The sequence below is a fragment of the Crocuta crocuta genome, unplaced genomic scaffold, assembly GCF_008692635.1.
Source record: "Crocuta crocuta isolate KB4526 unplaced genomic scaffold, BGI_CrCroc_1.0 scaffold70, whole genome shotgun sequence".
In the NCBI taxonomy this organism is placed as follows: Eukaryota; Metazoa; Chordata; class Mammalia; order Carnivora; family Hyaenidae; genus Crocuta; species Crocuta crocuta.
Window position 1 is genome coordinate 666,773 of NW_027528417.1, and position 13,833 is coordinate 680,605.

Sequence of the window (13,833 nt, forward strand, 5' to 3'; positions counted from 1 at the left end):
CCCCCCCCGCCAGTGACTCTGAGCTCTTCCGGCCGAGCCTCGGTTGCTTGCCGGGCTTTCGCCACCAGGCCCTCCTCGGGCCAGAGAAAGGCTTTTCACCCGAGCCGAACAAAACAAGGAGGAACATGCATGTTTCGCCTAAATGGTTTTTCCGGTTTGCATAATCCATTCATGTGGCCGTTTGTGGTTTCCCTTACCAGGCTGTGTGCAAGGTTTGCCGCAGAATACTGTCGGTTTGGGGATGCAGGGCAAGGTACTTGGCTCCGAGCTCTGTCTCCACCCCAGTGTCGTTGCTGCTACAGCGCCGGCGGCAGCCGGGTCCCCGCCCCGCCCCCTGATGCCCTTGATGCTGGAGGCACCTGTGCAGAGCTCGCCCACGCGCTCGGCTCCAAGCCTGCCCGCCGCCTGGGGACCGTGTGTTACACTTGTTCCCGTACAACCCAGAAGGGCCTGGCCGCCCCACTGCCAGCTACACACCTTGTGATTACGGTGTTTGTTCACTCCTAATGACAGCTCAGCCCGGCGCGGCAGCCCCTAAATGACCGAGTCCTGGTCTGACCCGTTTTGCTGTGTGATAGGCTTTTCTGCTGGGGCAAAGGATTGCTTCAGGGAATCATAGCTTTTTACCTGGAAACTGGTGAAGCGCAGGACGGAGGAGGCCGGCCGCGCGGTGTGGTCAGCCGCTGCTTACCCGTCACCCCCTCCCCGCCCTGGACAGATGTTCCTTCGTCAGGACCCGAAACTGGGCATTCTAGTCTTCCAGACGGATGTGATTTTAGGATAGTAGGCAATTGGTACAAATCTGTTCTGTAGAAGGAAATTGTACCTGAAGAGCTAGTTGACTTTGATTTCCAGGTTTTCCCCCAAAAACCGCTTTGAAATTTTAACACCACCCATCAGACTAAATTGTTACATTGTTTAATTTAGCAAATTAAAACTCTGCCACTTCTTGTTGGGGGGGAATGCCTTAAACCTCTAAAACTGACACTGACATGTGACACACTCTTTTTAAAAACTTTTTTTTAATTTTTACATTTATTTATTTTTGAGAGACAGTGAGACACAGTGTTAGCAGGGGAGGGGCAGAGAGAGAGGGAGACACAGAATCTGAAACAGGCTCCAGGCTCTGAGCAAACGTTCAGCACAGAGCCCGACGCAGGGCTCGAACCCACGAACCGCGAGATCATGACCTGAGCCAAAGTCAGACGCTTAACCGACTGAGCCACCCAGGCACCCCTGTGACATATTCTTTAAACATGGATGCAGAGACTTCCGTCTGTGGGTAAACTGCTGTCTGGCTAGTTCACGTACTTTTATCCGGACTCACAGGAAAGTGATGGGGGACCCTTTCAGAGGCTCTGAAGGTCAACTCCACAGGGGCCGGCCTCACTCTGGTTGCTATCACATACAGTTCTGCAGTGAGTAACTTTAGGTACAAGTCGTTTTGCATACACGCAGCTAGTTCCGTGGAATGAGTTCTCAGAAGTGGGATTGCAAGTCAGATGGTACACACCTTTGCACCTTTGATAAGTATGGACAAACGGCCCTCCGTTGCCGGCTTACACTCCCAGTGACAAGGGAGGAGAATTTACCTGTTCGGTGACCATCTTCAGTAACAGGCAGTGTCTGTACCTCAGGGAATTCAGAATGGGCAAAAAGAGCTGGCTGTTCTGATCTACTGAGATGCCCTACATGACTGAGCTCGCCGGCTAGTCAGTACCGCGATAGGATTGGATACTGAGGCGGAACCTAATTCTATATGGCCGTAGACACGTGACCTTTTTTCTTTCCAGAAAAATGTCTCCTAGCAACAATGAAGGAGTGAAGCATAGGTTGTATGATCTAAAAGTAAATGTTCTAGAATAGGGCAGGATCTACCATCCATTGCTCAGTAGAACTTTCTGGAATAGCGGAAATGTGGCTAGTGAGACTGAGGAACTGAGTTTTTAGTTTTATTTTAACTCAACTACATTCATTTTTTTAAGGCTTATTTATTTTTGAGAGACAGAGAGAGACAGAGCATAAGCAGGGAGGGGCAGAGAGAGGGAGACACAGAATCCGAGGCAGGCTCCAGGCTCTGAGCTGTCAGCACAGAGCCCAATGCGAGGCTCAAACCTGCGAACCATGAGATCATGGTTGGACAAATTAACCGACTGAGCCACATAGGTGCCCTGATTAATTCATCTACATTTAAATGCCCAATTGGTGATGTTTATGGCAGCTCTTTCAACAATAGCCAAATTATGGAAAGAGCCCAAATCTCCATCAACAGATGAATGGATAAAGAAGGTGTGGCTTATATATACAGTGGAATACTGCTTGGCAATGAGAAAGAATGAAATCCTGCCATTTGCAACAACACGGATGAACTGGAGTGTATTATGCTAAATGGAATAAGTCTGAGAACAACAGATATCATATATTTTCACTCACGTGGAACTTGAGAAACTTAACAGAGGACCATGGGGGAAGAGAAGGGGTAAAATTGTTTCAAACAGACAGGGAGGCAAACCATAAGAGACGCTTAAATACAGAGAATAAACTGAGGGCTGATGGGGGTGGGGGCGAGGGGCAAATGTCATGGGCATTGAGGAGGGCATTTGTTAGGATGAGCACTGGGTGTTGTGTGTAAGTGATGAGTCATGGAACTCTACCCCCAAAACCAAGAGCCCACTGTATACACTGGATGTTAGCTGTCTTGACAATCAATTATGTTAAATAAATAAATAAATAAATAAATAAATAAAATGCCCAATTGGTAAGAGACATATTGGGATTCTCTGAATCCAGTGATCTTTCTGTGATGCTCATATTTATCAGATTTCAGCCAATTGGGCATCACCATTTATATTTATGTCATACTAGTTCTACCAAGACGATTATTTAGTCAGTATTTTAATTGACTAAATTTTAGTCTTAATCTTTAATCTTATATTAAAATCTGCATATATATATATATATAATTAATATACAGTGATATGGATAGATCTTAAGTTGTGCCCCTAATTTGGGTGACTTCATCTTCCAAAAGATGAAGTATGGGGCAATTTTTTTAATTTTTTTTTAATTTTTGCCATGTTTATTTCTTTATTTTGAGAGAGAGAGATGGAACACAAGCAGGGGAGGGGTAGAGAGAGAGTGAGAGAGAGAGAATCCCAAGAAGACTCCATGCTGTCAGCACAGAGCCTCACACAGGGCTCGAACCCACGAACTGTAAGATCATGACCTGAGCTAAAATCAGACACTAAACTGACTGAGCCCCTGAGGCACCCCAAGTTGGGACTTTTTTTTTTTTTTTTAAGGGAAATTGTACCTAAGNAAAGTTTTGATGAATTTTGACAGAAGCACACACCCATATACCCCACAATTCTGTGAAGATATAGGACATTTCTGTTACCCCAGAAAGTGCCCCTGTGTTCTTTCCCAGGGAACCCCTGCCCCAACCCTCTGGACAATCACTGTCCTGATCTCAGTCACCAGCCTGTTTGAGAACTTCACATGAATGGAATCATTTCAGTATAGAACAGTATTTGTTTCTTTCTTTCTTTAAAAAAATATCTGCTACTGTATTTATTGAAATTTCCATTAGCCCATACTGGTTTGTGAAGACCTAAGTAAATATCTGGTCAAAATGCTCTAGTTAAGTGGGGCACCTGGGTGGCTCAATTGGTTAAGTGTACAACTTTGGCTCAGGTCATGATCTCATGATTCGTGGTTCGAGCCCCGCGTCTGGCTCGGTGCTGACAGCTCGGAGCCTGGACCCTGCTTCGGATTCTGTGTCTCCCTCTCTCTCTGCCCCTCTCCCTCTCATTCTCTGTCTCTCTCTGTCTCAAAAATAAATAAAACATTAAAAAAAAATTTTACAAATGATCTAGTTAAGTGGTATTAATTAATCATTAGTCTATTATGATAATCATATACTTTTACAGAATACAGATATAATTTATCTTTATTCTGAGGCTATGTATTTAGATAAAGATGATTCATATGCTGCTGCTTCTTTTTTTTTTTTTTTTTTTTTGCTTTTAAGTTAGTATAGTTTACATGTTGTGATTAAAACACAAATACCAGATACTCTGGTTTCTCTTCAGATCGCATAAATCTTTCACCTTTTACTAAAATACAAATACCAGAGATGATATGACCCCTTTGGAAGTGACACGTGGCTTGGGGTGTAGTTTATTCTTTCTTTGTGAAGGTGTAGGTGAAACCCTATACCTTCACCGCAGACACAGGAAAATTGGCTGAGGTTGACTTCTTACCGGGAACTCAAATATGTTAGAAATTCATACACGTTACTGTTGCCTTGACAGTATGTCACTGAGTACTGAACTTTGTAATCATTGACTATGTCTGAATCATAGTATTAATCTCTTTTTACTTGTCTGATATTATTTTTAAACGAAATATTATATCAGCCACTTTAATAGAAAACTCACATTTTTTAAATCTACATTGAAATAACTGCTATTGTAAATCATCTCAGGGCTGACCGATAATGTGCGTAACACATTTCGGGAGATACCAGGAAACTAAACCATGCACACCTTCTCTGCAAATGGAGTTTTAGCTCACTCTCTGGAGGAAAGCTAACTGGGCATTGGAGCCCAGTCACTACTCCACCTTAAACGCGTGGGCCTCACTGAAGCCAGAGCAGGTGACGTAGGCATGCAGTGGTGCACCCAGCCCACGGATCTAAAAAGAAAGCCAGTGCCTTGTCCCTACTTTCCCCTCATGTGTCTTCCGCGTCTTTCCGTGTTAGGCTTCAAGGCCCTCTCCCGAACGCCAGCCATCATCGCCTTGGTGGTCTTGATTTTGAGTGTCGTGGTGCTTGTGACTCTCACACTCATCCAGTTTCACCATAAAGAGATCCTCCTTCCGGGACTGAAGGTAAGTGCAAAGGGATCGGCGCCGAGGGGATGGGCTGTGACATCCGTTATTCTAAGGCCATGAATCAGATGAGTGACCCCATCCCCAGTCGGGGAAGACCAAGGAAGAACCGAAGGACCTTTGGTCTGAGACCCAGGGGAGAAGTTGGAGGTACTGGCTCTGTGATGGTTGACCCTACAGATCGATAATGGTGACGCCTCTCCAAAGACTGTGTGGCCTTGCTTCGACTCCTGACTGTTGGAGCCAAAGCTCAACTTTGTAGCCAAGAATTACAGACGGCTACCAAAGCCCTGGCAGTCTGTACGTTCCCCACGACCACACAACCCTGATCGTGGGTGAAGACCAGGAGACCCAGCTCCTCTACTGGCCTGACCTGGTGAACCAGACATCAGTGACTTTAAAAGGTCTCCTTGAGCTGTATCTGTGCAACCTCTCTTGAGTCTAAAAGTGTGCCAGGATCCCTCTGACGCTTCCCCTCGAAAAATTAACTCAGGACCTTATGCTCAGTTTCAGAGGCTACTCGTAGCCCTTCTGATAAGTCTGGCCCCAAATGGCCTCTCCGATGGTGTCCGACAGTCTGAGAACGATGGACACCACCCCAGCCTTGGACATAAGGGTGATCGGAGGTGATCCTGTGCAGGGCTGTCAAATGAAGGGGAAGCGAGTCCTTCAGTCATTGGGCAGACGTTGGCAAGCTTTTTCTGTCAAGGGCTAAATACTACATATTTTAGGCTTTAAAGGTAATTATAGTCTCTGTCACATATATTCTTTTTTATTGTTATTTTTGGTCTCCCGTGACTCTTTAAAAATGTAAAAGCCCTTCTCAGCTAGACGGCTGTAGGAGCCAAGAAAATCAACTGTTATTTGAATCTCATTTAGCCCTTACCCTTGATCTCATGAGTCCTTTCCATGTCTTCCTGCTCTCAGTGACCGTTCGAAGGCTATATTTGAAATAGAAGCTTTTTAAATTTTTATAAGATAAAAAAGAAACTAATATTAACTCAGGTTTGTAGGTAAGTTTGACCTACCATTCTGGGGCTGCTCTTCTGAAGGATTATAGTAAAATCTCCTTTAGATAATGGCATTTGGCTCTTTTATAGGACATTTTACTTAAGAATCTCAGCCCCCCCCCCCCCCNAATAAAAAAAGAAACCTTACACAACTGTCCAGTGATGGGAGGGAAACAAATTACCTGGTTGTCTGAAGACATTGGCCAAGGCCCGGAGAAGCCATTTTCCCAAGCTCCGGGCACTGTCTTCTTCCCTAAACTGTATACAGTCAGGATGGCAACCCGGAGTAATACCATCTCCTTAGGCTTTGTAAACTGTCCAGCTTGGCGAGCACTTTTCCCCGAATTATCTCCTGTAACCTTTGCGGCAGCTATAGCAGGGGACAAAGCAGGCACTGTCGCCCCCGCTTTGCGAGTGAGGAAACATGGGTTTGGCCAGTGGATGGCGGGACCGGAACTGAAACCTTGTCCCTCCCGTTCCCAAGGCCAGGGCTTGCTTCACTCACCTCCCTCCTCTCCCTGGTCCTACGTTCAGGATGAGGGACCCGGGGAGCCACTGGCCTCTGATAGAGGAACTCACCCTCCTTTGCACAGGAGGGGTAGGTGGGGGCGGTGGGGGCAGACGCAGGAAGGCGTGCTGAACTGGGGTTGGAAGTACCCCAGCTGGGGGGAAGGCTAATACTACTCTTAACCCCCAGAAACCACTCTTGCACCCCGTATTTCAGAGGAACCAGCTCTAGTTGTATTCTATGTTTCTCCCTCTCCCCCCCAGACTCCTGCATCCCCTTCTAGAACGTGCTGTGGTGCCTGGGACTCCAGGACCCAGGGTCTGTGTGGCCCTCCTCCTGAGGGCCGACCTCACCGCTGGTCTGAGGGCTGGCAAAGGGGCGGCCATTTGCAGGGAGTGTAGACAGAACACAGATGTGGGGAGCTGTCCCACCTTCTATAGTCAACATCCGGGTGCATGAGGCTCTTTGTGGAATTGCCAGGGGTGGGGTGAGGATGGGTGGGAGGTGGAGGGAGAGTAAAAGTCTTCATTTAAAAAATTTTCCCTCAGAGGCGCCTGGGTGGCTCAGTCGGTTGAGCGTCCGACTTTGGCTCAGGTCATGGTCTCACGGTTCGTGGGTTCGAGCCCCGCGTCGGGCTCTGTGCTGACAGCTCGGAGCCGGGAGCCTGTTTCAGAGTCTGTGTCTCCCTCTCTCTCTGATCCTCCCCTGCTCATGCTGTCTCCATCTCTCTCTCAAAAATAAATAAAATATTTAAAAAAAAATTTCCCTCAGGCCCTACAGAAGTTAAGGATGGGTTGGTGAAGGCAGTTGCCAGCCGCTAGCTTCCACTTGTTCTGGGAGCAAGCGGTAAGTCCCCTGTTCATACTGCAGAGGCACGGAGGAATTAGACCGGAAGAATACACTGAGTAGAGCAAAGTAGACCCCAGGGCAGCAAGGAGGCTACCATTGAAAGAGAGGACCACACATGCCTCATGCTCCTGGGTCAGGTGGGTCCCCCTGATCGGCGATGTGAGCAGGGCACAGGTAGGGGGTGGGGAAGAGAGACAGGAGGGAAGGCCACCGATGGAGGACCTGCCACCAGCAGGTTCCCCCTGTGGGCCGCGGGGTCCCAGTGCTGTGGAGGGTCTCTGGGAGCCAGTGCAGAACTCAGCCCAGGGTTGTCCTCTACCCAAGGGCGTCTAGAATACCTGAAGGACATACTTACACAACCAGCTTCCACGAGTCATCGGTGGAGCGGCTGCTCCCCGGATGGCGTCAACCGCCTAGTGTTTTCGGCGCGCTGTGGGCTCAGGGGGGCTCGGCCACTAGCAAAAGCCGTGGGGCAGGTGGAAAGTGCATGGCTGGGTGTCACGGCAGCCAGCCCTGAGGAATGCGGGCAGGGACCCTCCGTGACTATTCCCCGTAGACAGGATTAGTTACGGGTGAGAAGACAGAGGAGCAGAAAGGGCAGCTAGCTTCTCACGGTTGCACGGACTGGAAATAGCAGATGTGGCATGGAAGAAACGAGATCAGAGAACATGGGCCTTGAACGAGGGTCCTTCTAAACGAAGCACCAGAAGACACACGCTCACTGATTCGCAGACAGTTCAGAGAGGGGATTTGCAGTCTCTTCAGAGTCGTGCTCGTCAGCCCCCAGTCGCAGGTGTAGGGGACAAGAATGAAGACTCACTCTGCCTAACTGGGTGTTTTAAATGTGAGAAGAGACAGATGTTCTGAGCCAGCAGGACCAGGGCCAGAACGGGCCACTTGAAAGAACATTGCACGCGCAGCCCTTCTCAGGTTGAGGACAGGCCTCTGTGTTCTGCTCTGCGGTGTGTGCTGGGGTGGGGAGGGCAGTTGTGGAAGTGAAGCTGAGTGAATTCAAGGGCTTTACACTGTTACGTGTGTGTTGTCATACCCTGAACGTTGTTTTGCCTCTGTGCACAGCTGACAGTGGGTTATGAGAGGCCGGCTCCACAATGGCCTCTCCGGGGGGTGAGGTGTGAGGGGCTGGAATGTTCCTTAACACCCTAACGAAAGGTCATGCCAGCTGGCTGTTAGATCCAGCCTCAGCTTACCGAACGCTGCTCTGTCTAAGCTTAAGAACAGAACTATTGAAACTTAGTCAAGGGTCAGCGTGCCCCCATTTTTATTTATTTATTTTTATTTATCTATTTTTTATTTATCTACCATTTTTATTTATCTACCAGCCTGAAGAGTAAACACGATGACATCACTGCTGTTTTTCACTCAGCCTCCCGAGGAAGTCCAGCCTCTTCCTCCTGAGACTTCTCCCTCCCCGGCCCCGATCACAACTGTCTGGAAGCCCTAGAGCTTCTCAGGCCAGTAGGATCAGCACCCCACTGCCACGCCCCTCGCAGCCACGGGACATCACGGTTCGAGGGGGGCCTACGCAGTCCTTCTCAGGGCCCGTCAGACGCCCATATTGAGTCACACCCCCATGCCTGGATGTTATTCTCCGAAGCACAACCACGAGACCAGGTTGTGCTAAATCCATTCCCTCGTAGGGGCGCCCGGTGGCTCATTCGGTTAAGTGTCCATCTCTTGATTTTGGCTCAGGTCATGATGTCATGCTGTGTGGGTTCCAGCCCCGCTTTGGGCTCTGAGTTGACAGTGCAGAGCCCGCTTGGCATTCTCTCTCTCCCTGTCCCTCTGTCCTTTACCACTCACGTTCTCGCGCGCTCTCTCTCTCTCAAAAACAAATAAGCAAACAAACAAAAAACATTCCCTTGTAACCCTCAAGGGTCACTGCCCGGATCTCTGGTGCCTTGTGACCCTCCCTGGTTACCCCTTAGAGAATGAAAGTTGGATGATTAGTTTCCTCCTTTCCAGAAAGATGTGGCTCCTTGCTCACATTGGTCCTGTGATCTTGTGAGCCAAATCTGCACACTACTTACCTACAAGTTTGCTTTTGAGGGAGTTTTTATCTGAGCAAAGAAAGTCTGCTATATACACCAGGCACCATATTATTATTATTTTTTTTTTTTGAGAAACAGAGAGAGAGAGAATGCATGTGATTGGGAGAGGGGCAGAGAGGGGGGAACAGAGGATCTGAAGCAGGCTCCGAGCTTAGAGCAGAGAGCCCCGATCTCACAGACCATGAGGCCAGAACCTGAGCCGAGATTGGGTGCTCAGGGGACTGAGCCACCCAGGCGCCCCAAGCACCTTATTACTAAGCAGTCAATCTGGTTAGAACTGGTTTCCTTGGAACTCAGTGAAAGCATAGGGGCTACGTGCGGAGGTTTGATGGCCACTAAGAGCCAAGCTTGAGCCCAAGTCTGTGACTGTGGGCAATTATTTACCTCTGTGAGCCTCAGTTTCCCCATATGTCAAGTGGGAATGATGACAACCCCTGCCTAATAAATGCAACACTGAAGCACTTAGGGCAATGCCTGGCGTACTATAAGTACTCCACAAATGTGTATTAGTACTCGGATTCCTATTGTTATGCCTATAGGGATGATCATGATGATGGTGATGATGGTGACTGATGGTGATGAGAGTGATAATAATAAATCTAAGAAAGACGATCTTATGACCTTTGCTTTTGCTTTTGTTAGAAGCTCACACAATCCTTGATTTTGGATCACGGGGTTCACGTGGAAGACCGTTTCCGTTTGGTTAACCCACTGAGTGTGTCTTCAGTTCTACATTCAAGCCATGTTCTTCTCTGATACTGCATTAGACAGAGGGCTACTTCTAGCCTAGCTGAACTGAATGAAATTCAGTCTCCACCCCACCCACTCCCTCAAACCACATTGAGCTCCACTGATTTAGGTATGGGAGCTCTGAAAACTGGTAAAGCCCAGTGTTTCCACTTTTGGAAACGTCAGTGCACAGCATTGGGGCGGATGCGTATGACAGAGAAGTAGCCCCGGGCTCAGCGCTGCTCTGGTCAGCACATCCGGCAGGTGCCCGACGGCAGCTGTGTCTCCAGGCTCACTGCCGACGTGTCTGGCTGCCCCCACCTTGGTGAAAATTGGATCCCAGCTGGGATGAGATGGGATGAGATGAGAGTGAAAATGGCCCTGCCATTTGGCCTTCTGATCTGGGCACGGCAGCCCCAAGCTCCCTTCACAGGGAAATGCATCTCTGTGAAGAGCTGGGATCCATCCAGAAGCTCTGGGAAGGGGGGGTCCGTGTGGAGCGGCTGCTCACGTGTGCTGCCTCCTGTATNCTGGGAGGGAGGCTCAGATCTCTCGAGCCCCCGGTTTCCCTCAGCCCCACCTGCGCGCTAATCTCCCGGGGAGCGGGCTGTGGACAATGCCTCCCTCGTTCACCGGGGCTGTCGCGTCAGGATCCCCGTCAGCATTCATCAGACTGAAGGCTGAGATTAGGACGGTATCTAAGTTCAAATACCAAGGGCGCAGCATGTTCCGTCTCAATATAACGGGAAAGCTGTGATTGAGGAGCTGGAGCAACGTGTTTTTATTTGGTCCCATTTCAGACGAAACAAGCATTTCTTGATAGTAGAAGGTTGGAGCCCTCCCGAGCGCCTAGAATCAGGGAACTGGTTAGCTAAATTGCTGTACCTCTCACAGAAGATGTGGGGAATGTATTGAAAGTGATGTCAGCATTTTTGCTGGCAGCAAGAGATGTGCAGGATATATAAGTCAGAAAAGAGCATTGGAAAAGACCACGTACAGCATAATCCTGGACCGAATTGGAAGCATCTGTCTACCCACGTTTTCATGTGTGGAGCCGTTTGCGCAGAAGACCGTTAGGAAAAAATCTGTAACAAGGTGTTACAGCAATCGTGGGATTTGAGGGGTGTTATTTACTTCTCTTTCCCCTTGTCCTTGCTTCGTAAATCTGTTTGTCTATTTTGCTTTATTCATCTCTCCATGTAGCCTGTGTTTATTGAGCAGCCGCTGAGTGTCAGTAAACAGGGTCTGTTTACTTCTGAAAGTTAAGTTCTCTGAGGACGAGTAGACCCACAGCGGCTGGGCCTCTTACCAGCTAGAGTCGCAAAGCAAGCAGGCACCCATCTGAGTTCGACCTGCTTCCAGAACCCAAATCCATCCTCCTCCCTGAGACCAGCTGGCCTAACCCAACAGCAGTGGGATTGGAGAAAAGCTCCAGAAGCCTCTGCTGCCCTGGGCTGACTCCAGGCCCCGGCACATACTGACCTGGGTCAGCATTACTCATTCCAATCCCCATAGGCTGCTCATGCATGCTCTTTCCCGCTCAGGCTGGGTCCACGGCCCGCCCCCGGGGAAGAAGCTTCCTGGCGCTGCCTGAGGCCGGGGAGATGGCCCAGGCCTCCCAGCCGGCTCTCCTGTGCACGGCTCGCCCTGGCTCTGCCCTCTGTCTGCGTGTTCGTGCGCCATGTTACCAAAGTGGGACGGTGTGTCAACATTAGTTTGTTTAATTACGAATGCTTTCGTTCTGAAGGCTACTGCAGTTATTGATGTGTGTCTCCCTTGTGAGAATTTCTTTTTTCTTTTCTTTTTTTTTTAATTTCTGAGGGAGGGAGACAGCATGAGCAGGGGAGGTCAGAGAGAGAGGGAGACACAGAATCTCGAGCAGGCTCCAGGCTCTGAGTTGGCTGTCAGCACAGAGCCCGACGTGGGGCTCGAACCCACAAACTGTGAGGTCATGACCTGAGCCGAAGTCGGACGCTTAACTGACTGAGCCACCCTGGCACCCCGCGAGAATTTCTTATGTTTACTTCCAGGCTTACGGGCCTGGAAGTTTGAAGAACGGAGGGCAACAGGTGACTGACTGTTTTCACTGGCTTCTGTCCCCCACCTCAGAGGTCTGGATGAGGAAGCATCAGGGACACGCAAGATCCTCGGAGTATGAATTTTCAGCCTTGGCTGCATGTCGGAATCACCAGCGAGCTTTAGGAACTGTGGGTGCCTGGGTCCACCCCCAGAGACTCGGGTTTCCGGGGTCTAGGATGTGGCCTTGGCACTGGGAGTTTCTAACACTCCCCGGGCGATTCTAATGTAGGCCAGGGGTGAGAGCCATGCCCCGGGGCACCTGACCCACCCACCCCGGCTCCTTCCCCCACGGCCCAAGGAGACCAAGTTGGCTTCCAGAAACTCGGTTTTTCCCCTTGGCCAGCGCCTCTCCAGATGAAACAGGGTGGATTAAGCGCTTGAGAGCATTTGGGCTTCTCAGTGGCCCGTCGGAAAAGAGTCCTCAGAGAAGCCCAGTCCAGTTCTGACTCTCCCTTCCCCCTCTTTTCAGTATGGAATCGTGCTCGATGCCGGGTCTTCCAGAACCACCGTGTACGTCTATCAGTGGCCAGCAGAGAAGGAGAATGACACTGGAGTGGTCAGCCAAAGCTTCAAGTGTAGTGTGAAAGGTAAGGCCCAGACTGTGTGCGGGAGGCCCACGGGGAAGCCAGCAGGAGTCCTGAGGGTCCCTGGAGGCCTGAGGGAGCCCAGGAAGCTGCCTGGAGCCAGGGAGCGAGCACCGGGCGCGGCATCAGGGACACACGCCACCCTGTGCGGACGGCGCTCCTCGCCCCGCCGCACGTGCGCGAATGCCGGCGGAAGGCACGCATCTCCTGGGCCAGAACGAAGGACGGTTTCCCCGTCACGGTAACAGCAGTAGGCCAAGCGTCGGCATTTTCTCGTGCTGGTTCCCTGAGCCTCACTTTGCCCCAGATGATGTAAGGAGGGCCGGGCAGCATCTGCGGGCACAGTGGGTCGTACTACAGAGGAGCGAGCCCGAGATTAGGGAATCTGACACATTGATAACGCCTGCCTTTTGATCCGGGGGGAATCTATCTTCTGAGCTTTGAAAATATAATCCGGAACAAAGGCAGTCGGGGCCTCTGCTCGTAAGACGTGCAGAAACATGAGAGGGTCGTGGAGAACTGTATTCCAGCAGGGAAACTGCATTCTCCTTGGCCGTGCGTGTCGGGGTGGGGGTGGGGTGGCGGCGGTGCAGATGGATGGACCGTCCGTAACCAGACGGGCATCTCTGGTCCGGTAAAGCTTGATTCATGGACCCTGAGAGTTTGAATTTCATGTCATTTTCGAGTGTCACAACACACTATTTTAATTTTTCCCCCTAAAAACTGTCTTAGCCCACAGGCTGTACAAAAAAGGGTGACGAACTGGATTTGGCCTTGAGATACCCCCGCCCCACCGAGACAGAACAGTCTCGGCACCTCTAACGGCCCTCCACAGCATAGCCTGAATTTTATATTCACTGTTTCCTTGTCCTTCTTATATTCTTTTGTCCTTATGCATTTAGTTTTTCCTGTTTTTGAAGGCAGGGTCAAACATGCATACACATAAACGGAGTCAATGTTTATTCTTCTGTAATTCGCTTTATTCATGAACTTTGGGTTTTTAAGATCCGTCTGGGTTGAGAGGGAGTCACAGAAGCTCATACGTTCTTCCCTGTCGATGGACATTTGTATTTCCATGATTATGGAAAGGACGATTAAGGGATAAGGTTGGGCAG

The 13,833-nt window shown here is 49.7% G+C and overlaps 1 protein-coding gene across 1 annotated transcript in view; it reads left to right on the forward strand.

The window, feature by feature from the left end:
* Nucleotides 1-13,833, forward strand: part of ENTPD3 (ectonucleoside triphosphate diphosphohydrolase 3) — a 41,479-nt gene that overhangs the window by 4,618 nt on the left and 23,028 nt on the right. The window contains exons 2-3 of the mRNA XM_077754497.1: nucleotides 4,763-4,890; nucleotides 12,604-12,721. Of these exons, the coding sequence (XP_077610623.1) occupies nucleotides 4,763-4,890; nucleotides 12,604-12,721 (246 nt within the window). The remainder of the gene's footprint in view (nucleotides 1-4,762; nucleotides 4,891-12,603; nucleotides 12,722-13,833) is intronic.